This window comes from Phragmites australis, chromosome 13 (assembly GCF_958298935.1).
Source record: "Phragmites australis chromosome 13, lpPhrAust1.1, whole genome shotgun sequence".
NCBI classification, from domain to species: Eukaryota; Viridiplantae; Streptophyta; class Magnoliopsida; order Poales; family Poaceae; genus Phragmites; species Phragmites australis.
Genome location: NC_084933.1, coordinates 15325302 through 15338733, shown reverse-complemented (window position 1 = coordinate 15338733; position 13432 = coordinate 15325302). Strand labels below are relative to the sequence as shown.

Here is a 13432-nt window from a genome sequence, read left to right as displayed (position 1 = left end):
TGGGCGGCCTCTCCCTCGGCTTCGGCTACTCCTTCCTGAGCTGGCTCCAGCGGGAAGTTCGAGTCTCTACTCCGGTAGCAGGCCAGCACGTGCTCGGCCACCGCTTGGGCCAAGCCGCGCCCTTCCCGGACGGCAAGTTCCTGGATGGCCCAGGGCAGCGCCTCGAGGCGCTCGCAGACCTGCTGGAATCCCAGGACGAATCGGCCGGGACCGTCGCCCTTCGACTCCACAACGAGTCGCCAAAGGCCGGCCCTCGCCACGGACCGCCGCATCCACCGGAGTGTGTCTTCCAGCATATGCTGCAGGCTGGCCCGCGCAACAAAGGCGGCCTCGAGTTTCTCCTTCGCGATCCGCAGCTGCTCCTCGAGCCCCTGGCCCCCGGCCGCGCCAGAAGAGCCGGTGTCGGGTGCATGGTCGGCGGCCTACTTCACCTGCGCCGCCATCTCGGACAGAGCCCGCTCGCGGGCGGTCAGCTCCGCCTCGTGCTTGACAATCTGCTCCTCCTTGGCAGTGGCGGCGGCTGCCGCCTCAGCAGCCTCAAACTCCCGGCGGGTCAGCAAATCCTCCCGGGCGCCCAAGTCAGCCGCTGTGATCTTGGTGTCGACCTCCCGGATGGAGACGTCCTCCTCCCAGCGTCGGAGATCCCCTTCGGCGTTCTGGAGCTCCTCTACCCAACACTAGAGATTGGCGCTAGTCCGGTCGGCCTCGTCCTCTCGGCGGGTTAGGTCAGCCCGGAGGGCCTCCGCCGCCCTCTCGCAACTCGCGACCGCCTCCTCCCGCTCCTGCGCCCACCTCCCCATGGCGAGGGCCTCGGCAGCCTGCTGCCGCGACGCCTCCTCTGCGCGGGTGTTCTCCAAAATCTCCCGCTCCCGCGTGACCTCTGCGCGGGTGTCCTCCAAAAATTTCTGCTCCCGCGCGGCCTCCGCGCGGGCCTCCTCCATGGCGCCTTGTTCCTTCTCGTTGGCGGCGCGCTGCACGACGTGGCGGGATTTGAAGGCGCGCCAAGCGGTCGTAAGGTGCGCCCTCTCCGTGTCCAGCCTGGCGCGCTCCGCCTCAAGCTGTGCCACCTCCACGTCCACCACCGCGCCCAGCCGCTCGACCGCCACCCGGACGCTCTCGATCGCGACCGGGAGGGGGTCGGCAGGCTGGCCGTGCGCCGGTTGGGCGCTGGGTTCCCCGCGAGCCTCCTCCGGGGGGTTAGGGGTCCCCGAAGGTTGCAACGCCATCATCCGCCCCGGGCTCAGCACGTCCGGGGTAGGTTCAACCGGCGCCAGGTGCTCGGGCGACGGCTGCGTCCCCGCCTCGGCCGCCGCGTCCACTGGCCCCGACACGGCCGCCGCTTCCGCCGTCCCCGCCTCGGCCGCCACTTTCGCCGTCCCGGCCTCCGTCGCCGCGTCTGCCTGCCCCGGCTCCGCCGGCCGGCTTGGCTCGGGTGCTGGCGCTAGCGCCGGTGCTTCTTGAACCTTGGCGGCGCCCGTGGGTGGCCTGCAGGAGAAGGATGAAGATCAAAACTGAAGCTTAGTTCGGGCGAAGCGCGCCCAAGAAAGAACGAAGGATGAAACTTACGCGGTTGTAGTCCCCCGGTACTGCCATTTGGCCGCCGGGTTCCTGAACTCCGGGCCCGACAGCGCCGGCCCGGAGTCCTCCCTTCTCCTCTTCCGCCGGGGGCTCGGCGGGGCCGCCGCGCGGTCTCCGGGCGCCGGGTTAGGCCCCATCCGAACGAGGCGCGGTTCCAGAACCGGAAAGGCCTCCGCTGCCGATGGCGACGGCGGGGACTCCGGCACGGGAATGTAAAGCCGGGGGCGCTTCCCCCAGTCCTCCGGCGCCGCCGCCGCTCTGCTGTCGGCGGTGCCTCCTCCTCCAGTGCGGCGGCTGCTGCCCGCAGCGGCCCCACCGTTGGCCTGCGGTTCGCCGCTCGCGGCGCCCGGGCCACCGGTCCGCACCGGACTGCTCGTGGCCCCCTCGCGGCGCCTGGGCCACCGGTCCGCACCGGACCGCCTCATCCAACCCAGGAAGCTCGGGGGCCTCGGGGCTCCGGCTCCTCGACCGGTCGACGAGCCCTTGGGCGTCTAATTCCGGCAGTTCCGCCTGGATCGTCGCGCGCTCGGGGTTGACGCAGAGCGCCATTTCTCGCCACGGGAGCTCCGCTCGGCTCATGTCCTCCACGCCGGTCACCACCCGGAGCATGCCCTTCAGCTCCGCAGGGCCCAGGTCCCAGCTTGCGCCGATCTGGGTCCAGGTGATGTCTTCAGGCCCGGTGTAGAGCCAGCAGGGCCGGGCCCGCTCCCGCAGGGGAGCCAGGCGGCGGCGCAGGAAGTCCGCCACCACCATCACCGAGGTCAACCCGGCGTCGCGCAAGAATCTGATGAGCTCAAAGACCGGCTCCAACCTCGCGTCCTCCGGTAGTGGTAGCTCCCATGTCAATTTCTAGGGCTCTGCCGCCACCTTCGGCAGGGCGAGACGGTCGTGGGGGTCGACGTCGACGAAGAACCAGTCCCGCCGCCACTCCTCCCATTTGCTTCACAGCACCTAGGGGATGTACCGCTCCCCCATGCCGTCTCGCAGCCGAAGATTGCAGCAGCCCACGACGTCCGCCGTGGAGTGCCCTCTCTTCTTCCCGGCCGATCGCAGGGCGAAGAAATGTCGGAGAAGCGTCACCGACGGCGCCACTCCCACGAACATCTCGCAGAAGTGCGCAAACACCGCCAAGACGACGATCGAGTTGGGGCTCAGGTGCACCAACTAGACGCCGTAGGTGTCGAGGACTTGAAGAAAGAATGTCGAAAACGGCGGCACCAGTCCCGCCGCCATGAAGGATGTGAACAAGAAGATGCGCCCAGGGTGGGTCGTCGCCGGCGGGAAGCTCGCCGGCGTCAGCACCGAGGCCCCCTTCTGGCCCTCGGGGACCAGCAGCTTTTTGACCTTCTCCGCCGCCTCCTCATTCCTCAAGCGAGACTCCGACAGTACGCTGTCCGGAGTCCCGTCGCGGCGGCTTCCCTCAGCTCTCGGCATCTCGTCGGAGGGGGAGGTTGTCTAGGTGGTGGAGAGAAAGAGGTTCTCTGATCGCCTAAGGGATTCTAAGAGCTCAGGAGCGCGAAGGAAGCAAGAGCAGGATCGCAAGATGGCGTAAAGAGGGGGGCGGATCGCTCCCCTCCCCCTTTTATACCTCAGAGAATTCAAACGGCTCCTGCCACGGCGCACTCGTCGGGACGGTTTCCTCGATCGACGCAACTGTCAGGCGAATCTCCCACTGGTCGTGAGGTGTCAGCGGCTGCCAGGCGTATTTCCCTCGATCTGCGCAGCAGCCGCGCGTGCCGCTCGTCCCGTTGTCATGCCCGTCGGGAGTCGTGTGGACGCGCGTCCATTCGTCTCTCCGTTGGGCCGTAACAAAGGCCCGAATCGAGGCGGCTACCATCTGAAAGCTTGCCAAGTGGCGTCCGCGCCAGCTTCGGCCTCGTTCGCGACGAAGGGCCCATCCGCAGTCTCCGTGCCATCGCCTGCCAATGGGCCCGGGGGCTACTGTCGGTGTATCAGGAACCGGGGGTCCCTGAGTCCCGAGGCCCGGCCAGCCATCCGCCACATGGCGTCATTCCATGAGGTCCCTCTTGAGGGATGAGAAAAGCTCAAGTCCCGGGAGAAGGCGCTCGGGGTCATAGTCAGTGGTTCCCGAGCACCCCAGTTCCCCGATGATCCACGGAGTCTAGGTGCTGGGAAGAAAGTGCTCGGGGAGGTGTCTGGTCACCCCCGAGCACCCTAGTCCCCCGATGATTAGGAAAGTTGAGTTCTGGGAAGAAAGTGCTTGGGGAGGTGTCTGGTCACCCCCGAGCACCCTAGTCCCCCGATGATCAGGAAAGTTGAGTTCCGGGAGAGAGTGCTCAGGGCTGCGAGCAGCGGCCCCCGAGCACTCGGTTCCCTGAGGATCCATACAAAGAGTGCTCGGGGCTGCACGTGGCAGCCTCTGAGCACTCGGTTCCCCGAAGGTTTATATAAGAGTGCTCGGGAAAGAGTGCTCGGGGAGGTGAATAGTACCCCCGAGCACCCGGCATCCCGAAGACAAAGCTGGGCATTCTCGGGAGAGAGTGCTCGGGGATGTGAACAGTACCCCCCGAGCACTCGGTACCCCGACGACTCAGAAAGGCCCCCGAGGGGCCTGTCGATGAGGTGTCCACCTGTCAGAGGTCTGAGGCCATATTTAATGAGCATGCGTGGCCTGGCACATCCAACTGCTCCCGCTGCAGCGTCAGTTCCTGCCATATTTTGGCAAAGAGGCGTGGGGTCATTAATTGCACGGGTCCCGTCCCGTATCATCCGGCTCGTCTCGGGATAATATCGCGAGGATCAAGGCATTCCGTCTGCCGCCCTGCTGTGGCAGAGGAACAAGACAGGGCGGGTACGCCGGGCTGCTCTGCGGCTGCCCAGTGGGCCATCTCCACAGCGCCCGTTGCCAGGGCGTTTATGGTGACAGGTGACCGGGCGTGCGGCGTTTTTTCCACCTCTGGTCACTTCACCCAGAAGAAATGATGATGCCTTTCCCAGTCACGGTGTCTTGGAATTTGCGCCCCCTCCTTCCCGTTCGGGGCATGACTCGGCCGGTAGGTACTTAAAAGAGCCGGCGGCACAGAAGAGAAGGCAGCCCACCAAGCGCACCAAGAAGAGAACCAAAAACCGATCCACGAATCGAAGAGAAAAACAAGAGATCGCAAGCACCCAAGAACCAAGAACCGACACAAGGCACAAGGCACAGTCCCTGCCGAAGAACAAGGAGCTTGAAGCTCTTAGTTAGGCCAGTGTCCATGTAACTAGCAACATCCTTGAGGGACTTCCTCAGGACAGTTATTGCATCCATACAGGAGTAGGGTATTACGCTCTCGTGCGGCCCGAACCTGTCTAAATTCCGGTGCATTTACTTCTTCTTGCACTAGGTCATCATTCCCCACCACCGGCTGTTGCATTTACATTCACTTCCATTCATTTCTCCGACGAACTTATTCAGGATCATCCCCCTAGCGGAATCTCTAAAAGGGGTCTCTCGGGATCCCTACGACAGGAGTTAATCCTTCGACAACTGTGATATGCTTCAAGTGTCATTAAGAATGCCACAAGTCCTTCCAATGCAAGCAAGCTAAAAATAAGGCCAAGGAGAAGAAGAGGACAATGAACCTCCCAAACAAGACCTCCAACATCTACACCAAGCTTAACTACAAGATCAAGACCAAGAGCAACCACTACAAGCTCAAAAAAAAAAGGACAATAGCAAAGTAGTTGCAAACATGGTTAGACGAAAGGACTAAGGTTGAAATGAACCCATTTGGGTGGCCAATGAAGTCATCACCAAAATTAATGAGCCCCAATTAGTTTGGGTTCCAAAGAAGACTTGAAGTCTGTGGGTTGACTCAGGGGATTTGAAGACTTTACTCATAGATGAAGTGAAGGTTCAAGCAAAGAAGTTAAGTGTACAAGTTGGGCGCGCTAATGAAAACCTTGATCATCATATACCCAAAATCCTCCACCTAAAGGTAAAATAGATAATGGTAGCTACATTTTTTGTTCATGCATTTTGTTCTTGCATCTAGTACATTTTCCTTATCTAGGATTTCCTGTGCATATTTCATTTTCTTGCAATTCTTAGTGTAGGTTTTTTATATGATAAGTTGCTTGTATTTCTCTCTAACACATGAGTAACCTAAATAGTTTATTAGTTGTAGGTAGGATGACAACGGGTCAGGTCGGGTGCAGGCGAAGTAGAACCATTCCCGACCTGAGACCGGATTTGGGTTACCCGACCCGCGTCTGTAAAGGGTGATGTGCACAATATTGTGCCCATGCCCGTGCCCGTCGGGTACCTGAAACCTGCAGATCGCCCATGGGGACAAGGGTCGGTCGGGGGTGGCACTCAGGGACGGCAGCTGGCAAGAGGTGCTCAGGGAAGGGGGAGCCAAAGGTGGCGCTCGGGTACGACAGTGGCTAGATCGGCGCTCGAGGATGGGGCTGGCCAAGGCGAGGCTCGAGGACAGGGCCGACCGGGGGGGGGGGGGCACTTGGCTAATGGGCTCGGGCATGGGGGAGGCACTTGGGTAAGGGGCGACCGAGGGTGGCAACATAGATCTAACGCCCGGAGCCGGTGGCATGTGGGCAAGAGGCTGACAGCAGGCGGAGCAAGCTGAGGGCGAGGCCCAACGCAAAGATCCTGATGGTGGGAGCCGCCGGTAGAGCGGCCAGCGACGAGATCCAATTGGGCGATGACGCGGCGCAACCGAGTGCGGGGAAGTACGGATGCAGGAGGAAGCCGGTGGCGCGCGGGAGGATCCGGTTGGGCCGGGACGATGAGCTCGGGCGGCGTTTCCGACCGGGCGGACAGCACCATGTAGAGCACGTAGGGAGGAGGAGCCAGCAGGCATAAAGCGATCGTGACCGAGCGCTCTGGCAGTAGATCCGGCTAGGGGCAACCTTGGCGTGGAGGCAGAGTTCCCTAGGGAATGGAGTATTGACTCTCTACTACGCTGAGATGGGCTGAGTGAGGTAGGGTTATGTGAAATGGGCTAGGCTAAAAGTATTAATCTGTGGTGTGCTTAACGGGTATAGTCGTGGATACCTATGGGTGGATTAAAATACCCATGCTCGACCCATGATTTCGTGTGTACCTAACCCGCCATACTCGTGGGTGAAATCTCAGATCCGTGCCAGCACCCTTCGGACATAGTACCTGCGGGTACCCGAATCCATGGGTAGGATTGTAATCCCTAGTTGTAGGTTTTTTAAATGACATATTTCTTCAATTGGTATCATTTATGTACCATAAATTCAACCTACAGGGTACCCTCCCCAATGATAAGTGCATGTCTCTTATAAGTATTTGACACTTGTATGTACATATTTAGGGGATCATACCCTATGAGTTGTGATTTTGTGACTAACATATATTGCAAGTGATATCATTTGTAGTCTTATGGAGTAATATACAAGTCCCCGGATGTATGCAACACTTATTTATCGATGGTATAATTATCAATTCATTCGTACATTTAAGTTACCTCCATGCATCATATAGGTTAAACTTTCTATCTCTACATATTATTTAGTTATGCATATGTTTCACTCTTATAATATGTATGTACACACATAGGGGAGTGTAAACCATATTATATGATTTTCTTAAATTGAGATCCATGTGTTTTTATTTCAAATGATATCCATAGTGCTTATTTCAATTGCATCTTTACAGCTGGCATGTATACCTACGATTGATATCATTTATCCTACAGTTAGTATCATTCATTCCAATTAGATTCCTATAAGTGGTATTATCTTATTCGATCTATATTTGTATGTTTAAATTCATAGAGTAGTTTGCTTGGATTAGATATATGTTGTAAGCTTTTTGAACGATAGAGTAGACATTAGATAAATCAAGATCATATTTAGATAGAAATTAATATAAGTTTATTTTGTTAATTTTTTGGAGCCGATTAATTTTAAATGTTCTATTTTACCCTCTTTTAGAACTTCGTCGATCCATACAACCGCAAGCCCATATCTGTACACTTCCAGGACGAGGTGAGCACTGGCCATTGCTGGATTGGCTCAAGTGGTCGGAACTCGAAGTGATTTGATGGTCCATTGCAGTGGAGATGTGTGTTTTGTTGGTGGTGACTCCGGTGAGGTAAACAGGAAAAGGTGATAGCGTTGATTTTGGTGGTGGGCAGTAGAGACGATAACGGGGGTGAGGCGGAGGAGCATGCAAGCATCGATGGTGGTCAAGTGCTAGGGTGGCGGTGGAGGAACTGGATTACATCGATTAAGGTTTTGTTTGTTTTCTTCTTGAGTTCTGGATTGTGAATTGTAGATTGTAGAAGTTTATCTTAGGTGGATTATAGATTGTGTTATAATCTAGATATATATTTGCAAAATTTATTTTCAAAATCTAACTGTTTATTTATAAAATTCATAATCTATCATCTAGAATTCATAATTCAAGGCAAACAAATAAGGTCTAAATAGGCTGGGAGGCGGGAGGAGTGATGGTAGGGATTTAAAAGTGTATAAAGTCCCGTTCTCTGCATTTTCCTAGCTCTACGATAAAGTGAAGAGCAGCCAGCTTAATCTTGCAGTCGTGTTCTAATCAAGGCATCATGGAGACATGGAGCTAGTAGAATCAAGAGATGCTCCCACTGGGTGTGGGCCCACCTCATCAGTATAGTATGAAAATAGAAAGGGAAATTAGGTGGAAAAGGACAAAAATTCCCTGTCCCCCGTGCCCGTCTCCTTCCTCGATCTCTTCTCCCCCCTCGCCTCCGATCCACTCCTTCCCTCTCACGCCCGCCGCCGCCGCCGAAGACGACGCCGCGAGCTAGGCGGTGAGGTTCGATTCTGGGGTTGGGGCGGAGGCGACGACTTCGGTTGCCGGTCTTCGCTGCAACTGCTCCGTCCCTCAGTCTCGCCGCTCTGCCGCTCCTCCCTCTCCACCGCCCCGCTTCCTCCCGTTGGTCGGATCTGGATTCGGCGGCCAGCTAGGACCCCTCCTTTCCCGGCCTCCCGGCGGCGGCACCACCTCCACGGTCGGCAAGAGCAAGGGCGACTCCCGGTGGGTTGTTTTATCTAGTTCAATTGTTGCACCAGCTAGCTAACATGCTGGCTCGTTTTAATGGAGGCTCCTACTGTTTCCTGCGGAAGTCGTACAAAGTTCCTGTGAAATTACTGCGTTTTTTAGTATGTTTGGACCGGATTCGAAATATGCCTCGATTCCTCAGTTTTTGTTGTTAGAATCGATGAGCCCCATTTCGTTCGATCCGCTCCATGATGCCAAATCCATGCATTTAGCCTGCTTAAACATGACGTGTAGATGCTCATAGAGTATAGCAGAAAAAAAATGGAATGCTCTGATTATGCCCAGTCTAAGCTTTACTCGCCACAATATTTCAGCCACTTTAACAAAAGAGACTTGGCTCTCCATGTTCAGATTTCCAATACTGTGGTTCCTCATATTAGTGAACTGGAGCCACCTTACTCATTTGGACTGCGATTCATAAACAATGCCATGCGTGCTTTCATCTCCTACTTCTTCTTTGGTACACTATTCAGTGCATTGATATTTCCTGTGGACATGAAAATAAGAGTTTTCGATTGTAAAACATGCTAAGGGTTGTGATAGCATTGTGTTAACTTGACTTCTTATTTTGTTGTGTATAAGGTATTATTATTTGGATCAATATGTGACATTGTGCACATATGTTACAGGAAATCCCAATAAGTGTACTGTTGCCATCAATTTAAGTGAGGAATTGCCTGTATTCAAGCACTTAATTGCTCCTGATCTTCCATGGTACAATCATCCGCCGAGAAAATGCCATCAGTTTATCTTTACATCCCTAATATCATTGGTAAGTGTCCGGATGGTTGTCTGTTTACGCATCACTTTGCTGTTTCAAGACCCAACTTATAATAATTTTTTTTTTCTGCTGTTTCATATCTGCTCATTAAACCTAACTGGATAATTCCATTAATGACATATGTGTCCGGAAACATCACCTATTTCCTTCATCGATTTCGTGCTTCCTCATTCTAGCTTGGGTATTTATCAGACATATCATCACCTATTTCCTTTCAGTTTAGTTGCCACTTTGCTGCAGATAGGAATGCTACCCAATAATAGCAACACAAAAGAAACTAGAAACGTAATAGAGTGCATACATCAAACAACATGGCAATATGTGTTTTATTAAAAACTGCTTCTAGCACATGGATGCGAAAACCTATGTGACTCAATTTTCGAGAATTGTTTTTGTGCAGGGTATTTCAGGATCATCATAAATTTCGTTGCATTTGCTGTTTGCTATTCCAACAGGGCGCTCTTTGCTGTCCTGTATTTTTTCAGGTAAGTGTCATATATTTATTTGCAGACTACTTGTGTTCATTATAATATGCAAACAGTTTATGTATGTTAGTGTATATGGTTCTAACATCCTTGAAAAAAATATCAGCTTTGTCCTTGATGGCGTGGATGGTTGGTTTGCACGGAAGTTTAAGCAAGGTAATAAAATATTCACATTCCTTGTGTTCAAGTCGTGTACCTTGTCCTTATGCAAAGAAGGTTAATTTAAACTTTTGTGCAACGATGAAACATCATTGCACTTCATGTTTTAAGAACTTTCAAAAGGTTATGCTGAAATTTCTTTGTTCCGTTTATTTTCCCAGTATATAAGCTATCTTGTATGTTCTGAAGTTATCTGATCACTTTATCTCATTCTATGAATCAGCATCAACATTTGGAGCTGTGTTGGACATGGTTACAGATAGGTACTCCTTGAATAAATCTTTAAACTCTGGATATACAGGGTGAATACATTCTGCAGCCTAAAATAATGTCAGCTTACATTGCTCTTCTTCAGGGTTAGTACTGCTTGTTTGTTGGCCCTTCTCTCACAGTTTTACAGGTAATAAATACAGTTCCACTTGTATTGATTCGTCTTGAATCTTGATACCTGGTACAAATTCTAATTGCATATATTTTTACAGACCTGGCTTAGTTTTCTTGATGTTGCTTGGATTGGATATTACGAGCCACTGGTTTCAAATGTACAGGTTAGTTTTCGCTGCCATTTTGTTTCAGTTCCTGCTAGTTCCCAGTTTTCTTTTCCCCTATTAGGCACTTAATCCTGTTCTTGAAGGTAGTAGAGGGATAGAATAAATCCAGATACCAATTATATTTTGAGAATTTTCTGATGGTTTCATAATGCATATGCTGTATGCTCATTGTGCAAAAGTTTCTTATGTTCAAAAGAATCTTTACTTCTTTATGCTAATTCTAAAGACATATTTCTGTACTAGTTCTTTCTTGTCAGGTAAGACTAGCCACAAGGATGTAAAGCACACAGGCAATTGGCTTCTGAAATTATATTACGGGTATAGGCCATTCATGGCCTTCTGTTGTGTTTCTTGTGAGGTATGTGATTGTTCATACTTCACACTGTCCTCAGGTTCTGTGATCCCACTGTGCACCTTCAATTCATGTAAATGTAGAAAACTTAACAGTTCAACGTTGTATAGTTGATCAAACATCTCAGTACATCCAGCAAACTTTTACACAACTAACAAAATGACCCCTGCATGTTTCACCTTCTAACCTATTTCTTCTCCACATATTTACAGGTTCTATATATTATCCTCTTCCTCTTTGCTGATGAGAAGACTACAAGTTTGCTTAGTGTAAGATGGCATCATTTCTATAATTGCCTTCTCTAATTGACATTTGAGTTGCTTGGCATCTGACATTTCTGTATTAACATTTTAACAGGTATGCAGAGGTGTCCTGAACCAAAGTCCCCTCATTGCCTTTTTGTTTATCTCAACTCTAGTTGGCTGGGCAGTGAAACAAGTTACCAACATCATCCAGGTATTCACACTTGAACTTAGCTGCAGCTTTTTGCTATTTGCAGTTTGCATATTTGCATGTATTTAGCTGGAATTATGGCATTACAAGAGTATATCTAGATAGATCAAAAAAGAAAAAGAAGCTGGTGATGCAGTATTTGGCATACGATTTTTTAGTCAGGTTGTCCATGACTAGTTTTAGTCATCAATTTTTATCATTTCCAAATTTTAGGTTTGTATATGGTGCTGGAACAGTCGCATATTCTACATAGTTCATAAAGTGCAATTGGATAGTATAATTCAATAAGAACCTCAAAATTTTGACATCCATTTACTTTCCCGAGTACAGATGAAAACAGCTGCAGACGCATGTGTTGCTTTTGATCTGAAGCGTGGCAAGTGAAGCAGGAAGGCACCGGTTTCATTCAGTTTTGTATTGACTTATCCAAGGAAACACTCCGTGAGGCTTGTACACCAAGGTTCATACATAGTGGCTACTTCTTATGTGCCTTAGCATCTTCTTGATGACACTGATCTGTGGGACGAGACGACAACATGCTGTGGGAAGAACAGCATAAAGAGAACAGGAGAAAGTGCAGATTCTCAGGTTGTTCGTGAGTGTGTCTTCTGTTATACAATGGTATCATGATCTTTGTTATCTAGAGTAGCCTTTTGAGTTGATCTGAACAATGTTTACAAGCCACATGTTTCAAAATCACTACTTCGCTCAGGAATACACGCAGTCTTGGAATTGCGAAACTTGCATATACCCACCTTAAGGTCAGTCCTAGTTGCAAATGTTCCCCAACGAGTTGAACAGTTGCTTTTAGCACCGTGTCTCTTCTCTCGTTGCAAGCTAACAGCCAAGGCTGGTTCTGACACTTTGGGGGCCCTAGGGCAAGATGAAATATGGAGGGCCTTCGTTCGAGCATTAACACGCTATACTACTCATTGCTTCAATTGCGAGGCTATTTTCCAATGCACCACAGAAGTTTCTAGAACCTGAACTCTTAAATGTACGTTACAAGAACATCTGAATATCGGTGTACACCTCTATGAACTCAAAAGTATCGACAACAGAATTTGGCACATCTGGTGGTCAAAAAAAGATATCTAACTTGCAAATTATAAGTAACTAAAGAAGTCTTATGTGAAATTGGCATTCGATCCATCCCTTTAGCCTTCTCGCGGAATTAAATGAAACCGGAAATGAAAAAGTGATGCATAGTGGCTTTTGTTGGTGCATGCCAGCAGTTCTTTGAGGAGACTTCGAGTGAAACTGGAAATTAGAAGTGATGTGCTACTGCTATTCGAGGGGAATTTGTGGCTCTGCTTCGTTAATGGCTGTGAGATAGGGATAGAATGTGAAGTGGTGGCAGCAGCATTCGCTCCGGCCTTCGGGGAAAGAGAGAAGCATCCAGGGATTAGTGTACGACAGGACGCCAGGGGCGGAACCAGCTCATTCAAGTTTGAGCTGAGTCTAAAATCTGTCATTTATACAATAAGATCTAATAGAATTTGGATCTAAGCCCTAAGCTAAAGCTCAGGCTGCTATGGGCATGATTCCGTCCCTGCATGATGCGACACATTAACAACCCATACTGACCAATAAACTAAGGATTATTTTCTTAACTAGTTACGTACCCGCGCATTGAAACGGGAGTCGAATATGTTCACGTTATAGCATGTGCCATGATGAGATATTACCTGTGAGCTTTATCGAGGCCGATCATAGATGAATGTATTGTGTTCATCAATGGAGGCATGGATGATCTCGTGAAGGTGGTCTCTCATATCATAGACGAATGATGTGTTATCAGATATATTCTTCCGGCACAAATGCAAGGTCAGCTTTGCAGCATATTGGTGAAACTTTAGATTGCAACATTACATCATATGCTGCTGACGGCCATAAAATCCAAGCTACAAATGTCATGCGCCTCCTCAACCACAGAGCTGGTTCCCTTGCCCACCACTGCTAAGACCAAACATACCAAATCAGCAGCTAGAATCAACCATCAATGGAGATTGCATTACAAAGAAATAGAAAAGAGTTAAAAAAAAT

General features: G+C 50.8%; 2 protein-coding genes across 2 annotated transcripts; one reads left to right on the top strand and one right to left on the bottom strand.

Annotated features, from left to right (window-relative positions):
- Window positions 1-422: 422 nt before the first annotated feature.
- On the bottom strand, window positions 423-2127 carry LOC133889443 (uncharacterized). The gene is made up of 3 exons (XM_062329963.1): window positions 2048-2127; window positions 768-1485; window positions 423-656 (listed from the first exon to the last, which is right to left on the bottom strand). The coding sequence occupies exons 1-3, from the start codon at window positions 2125-2127 to the stop codon at window positions 423-425; spliced, it is 1032 nt and encodes a 343-aa protein (XP_062185947.1).
- Window positions 2128-8228: 6101 nt separating this feature from the next.
- LOC133888996 (CDP-diacylglycerol--inositol 3-phosphatidyltransferase 1-like) lies at window positions 8229-12136 on the top strand. The gene is made up of 11 exons (XM_062329423.1): window positions 8229-8581; window positions 9235-9377; window positions 9787-9871; window positions 9978-10027; window positions 10254-10293; window positions 10386-10430; window positions 10513-10578; window positions 10825-10939; window positions 11146-11202; window positions 11291-11389; window positions 11717-12136. The coding sequence occupies exons 2-11, from the start codon at window positions 9317-9319 to the stop codon at window positions 11768-11770; spliced, it is 672 nt and encodes a 223-aa protein (XP_062185407.1). The 5' UTR covers window positions 8229-8581; window positions 9235-9316; the 3' UTR covers window positions 11771-12136.
- The last annotated feature ends 1296 nt before the right edge of the window (window positions 12137-13432 follow it).

Excerpts from the sequence above, each read along its gene's own strand:
- LOC133889443 (XM_062329963.1), bottom strand. The coding sequence starts at position 2,127 with ATGGCGCTCTGCGTCAACCCCGAGCGCGCGACGATCCAGGCGGAACTG. Across the intron at positions 1,486-2,047 it reads GCCCAAGGGCTCGTCGACCG|GCCACCCACGGGCGCCGCCA; the intron begins GTCGAGGAGCCG and ends CTTCTCCTGCAG. Across the intron at positions 657-767 it reads CGCAGGAGCGGGAGGAGGCG|AACGCCGAAGGGGATCTCCG; the intron begins GTCGCGAGTTGC and ends GAGGAGCTCCAG.
- LOC133888996 (XM_062329423.1), top strand. The coding sequence starts at position 9,317 with ATGGTACAATCATCCGCCGAGAAAATGCCATCAGTTTATCTTTACATC. Across the intron at positions 10,028-10,253 it reads TGCACGGAAGTTTAAGCAAG|CATCAACATTTGGAGCTGTG; the intron begins GTAATAAAATAT and ends TCTATGAATCAG. Across the intron at positions 10,940-11,145 it reads TCTGTTGTGTTTCTTGTGAG|GTTCTATATATTATCCTCTT; the intron begins GTATGTGATTGT and ends ACATATTTACAG.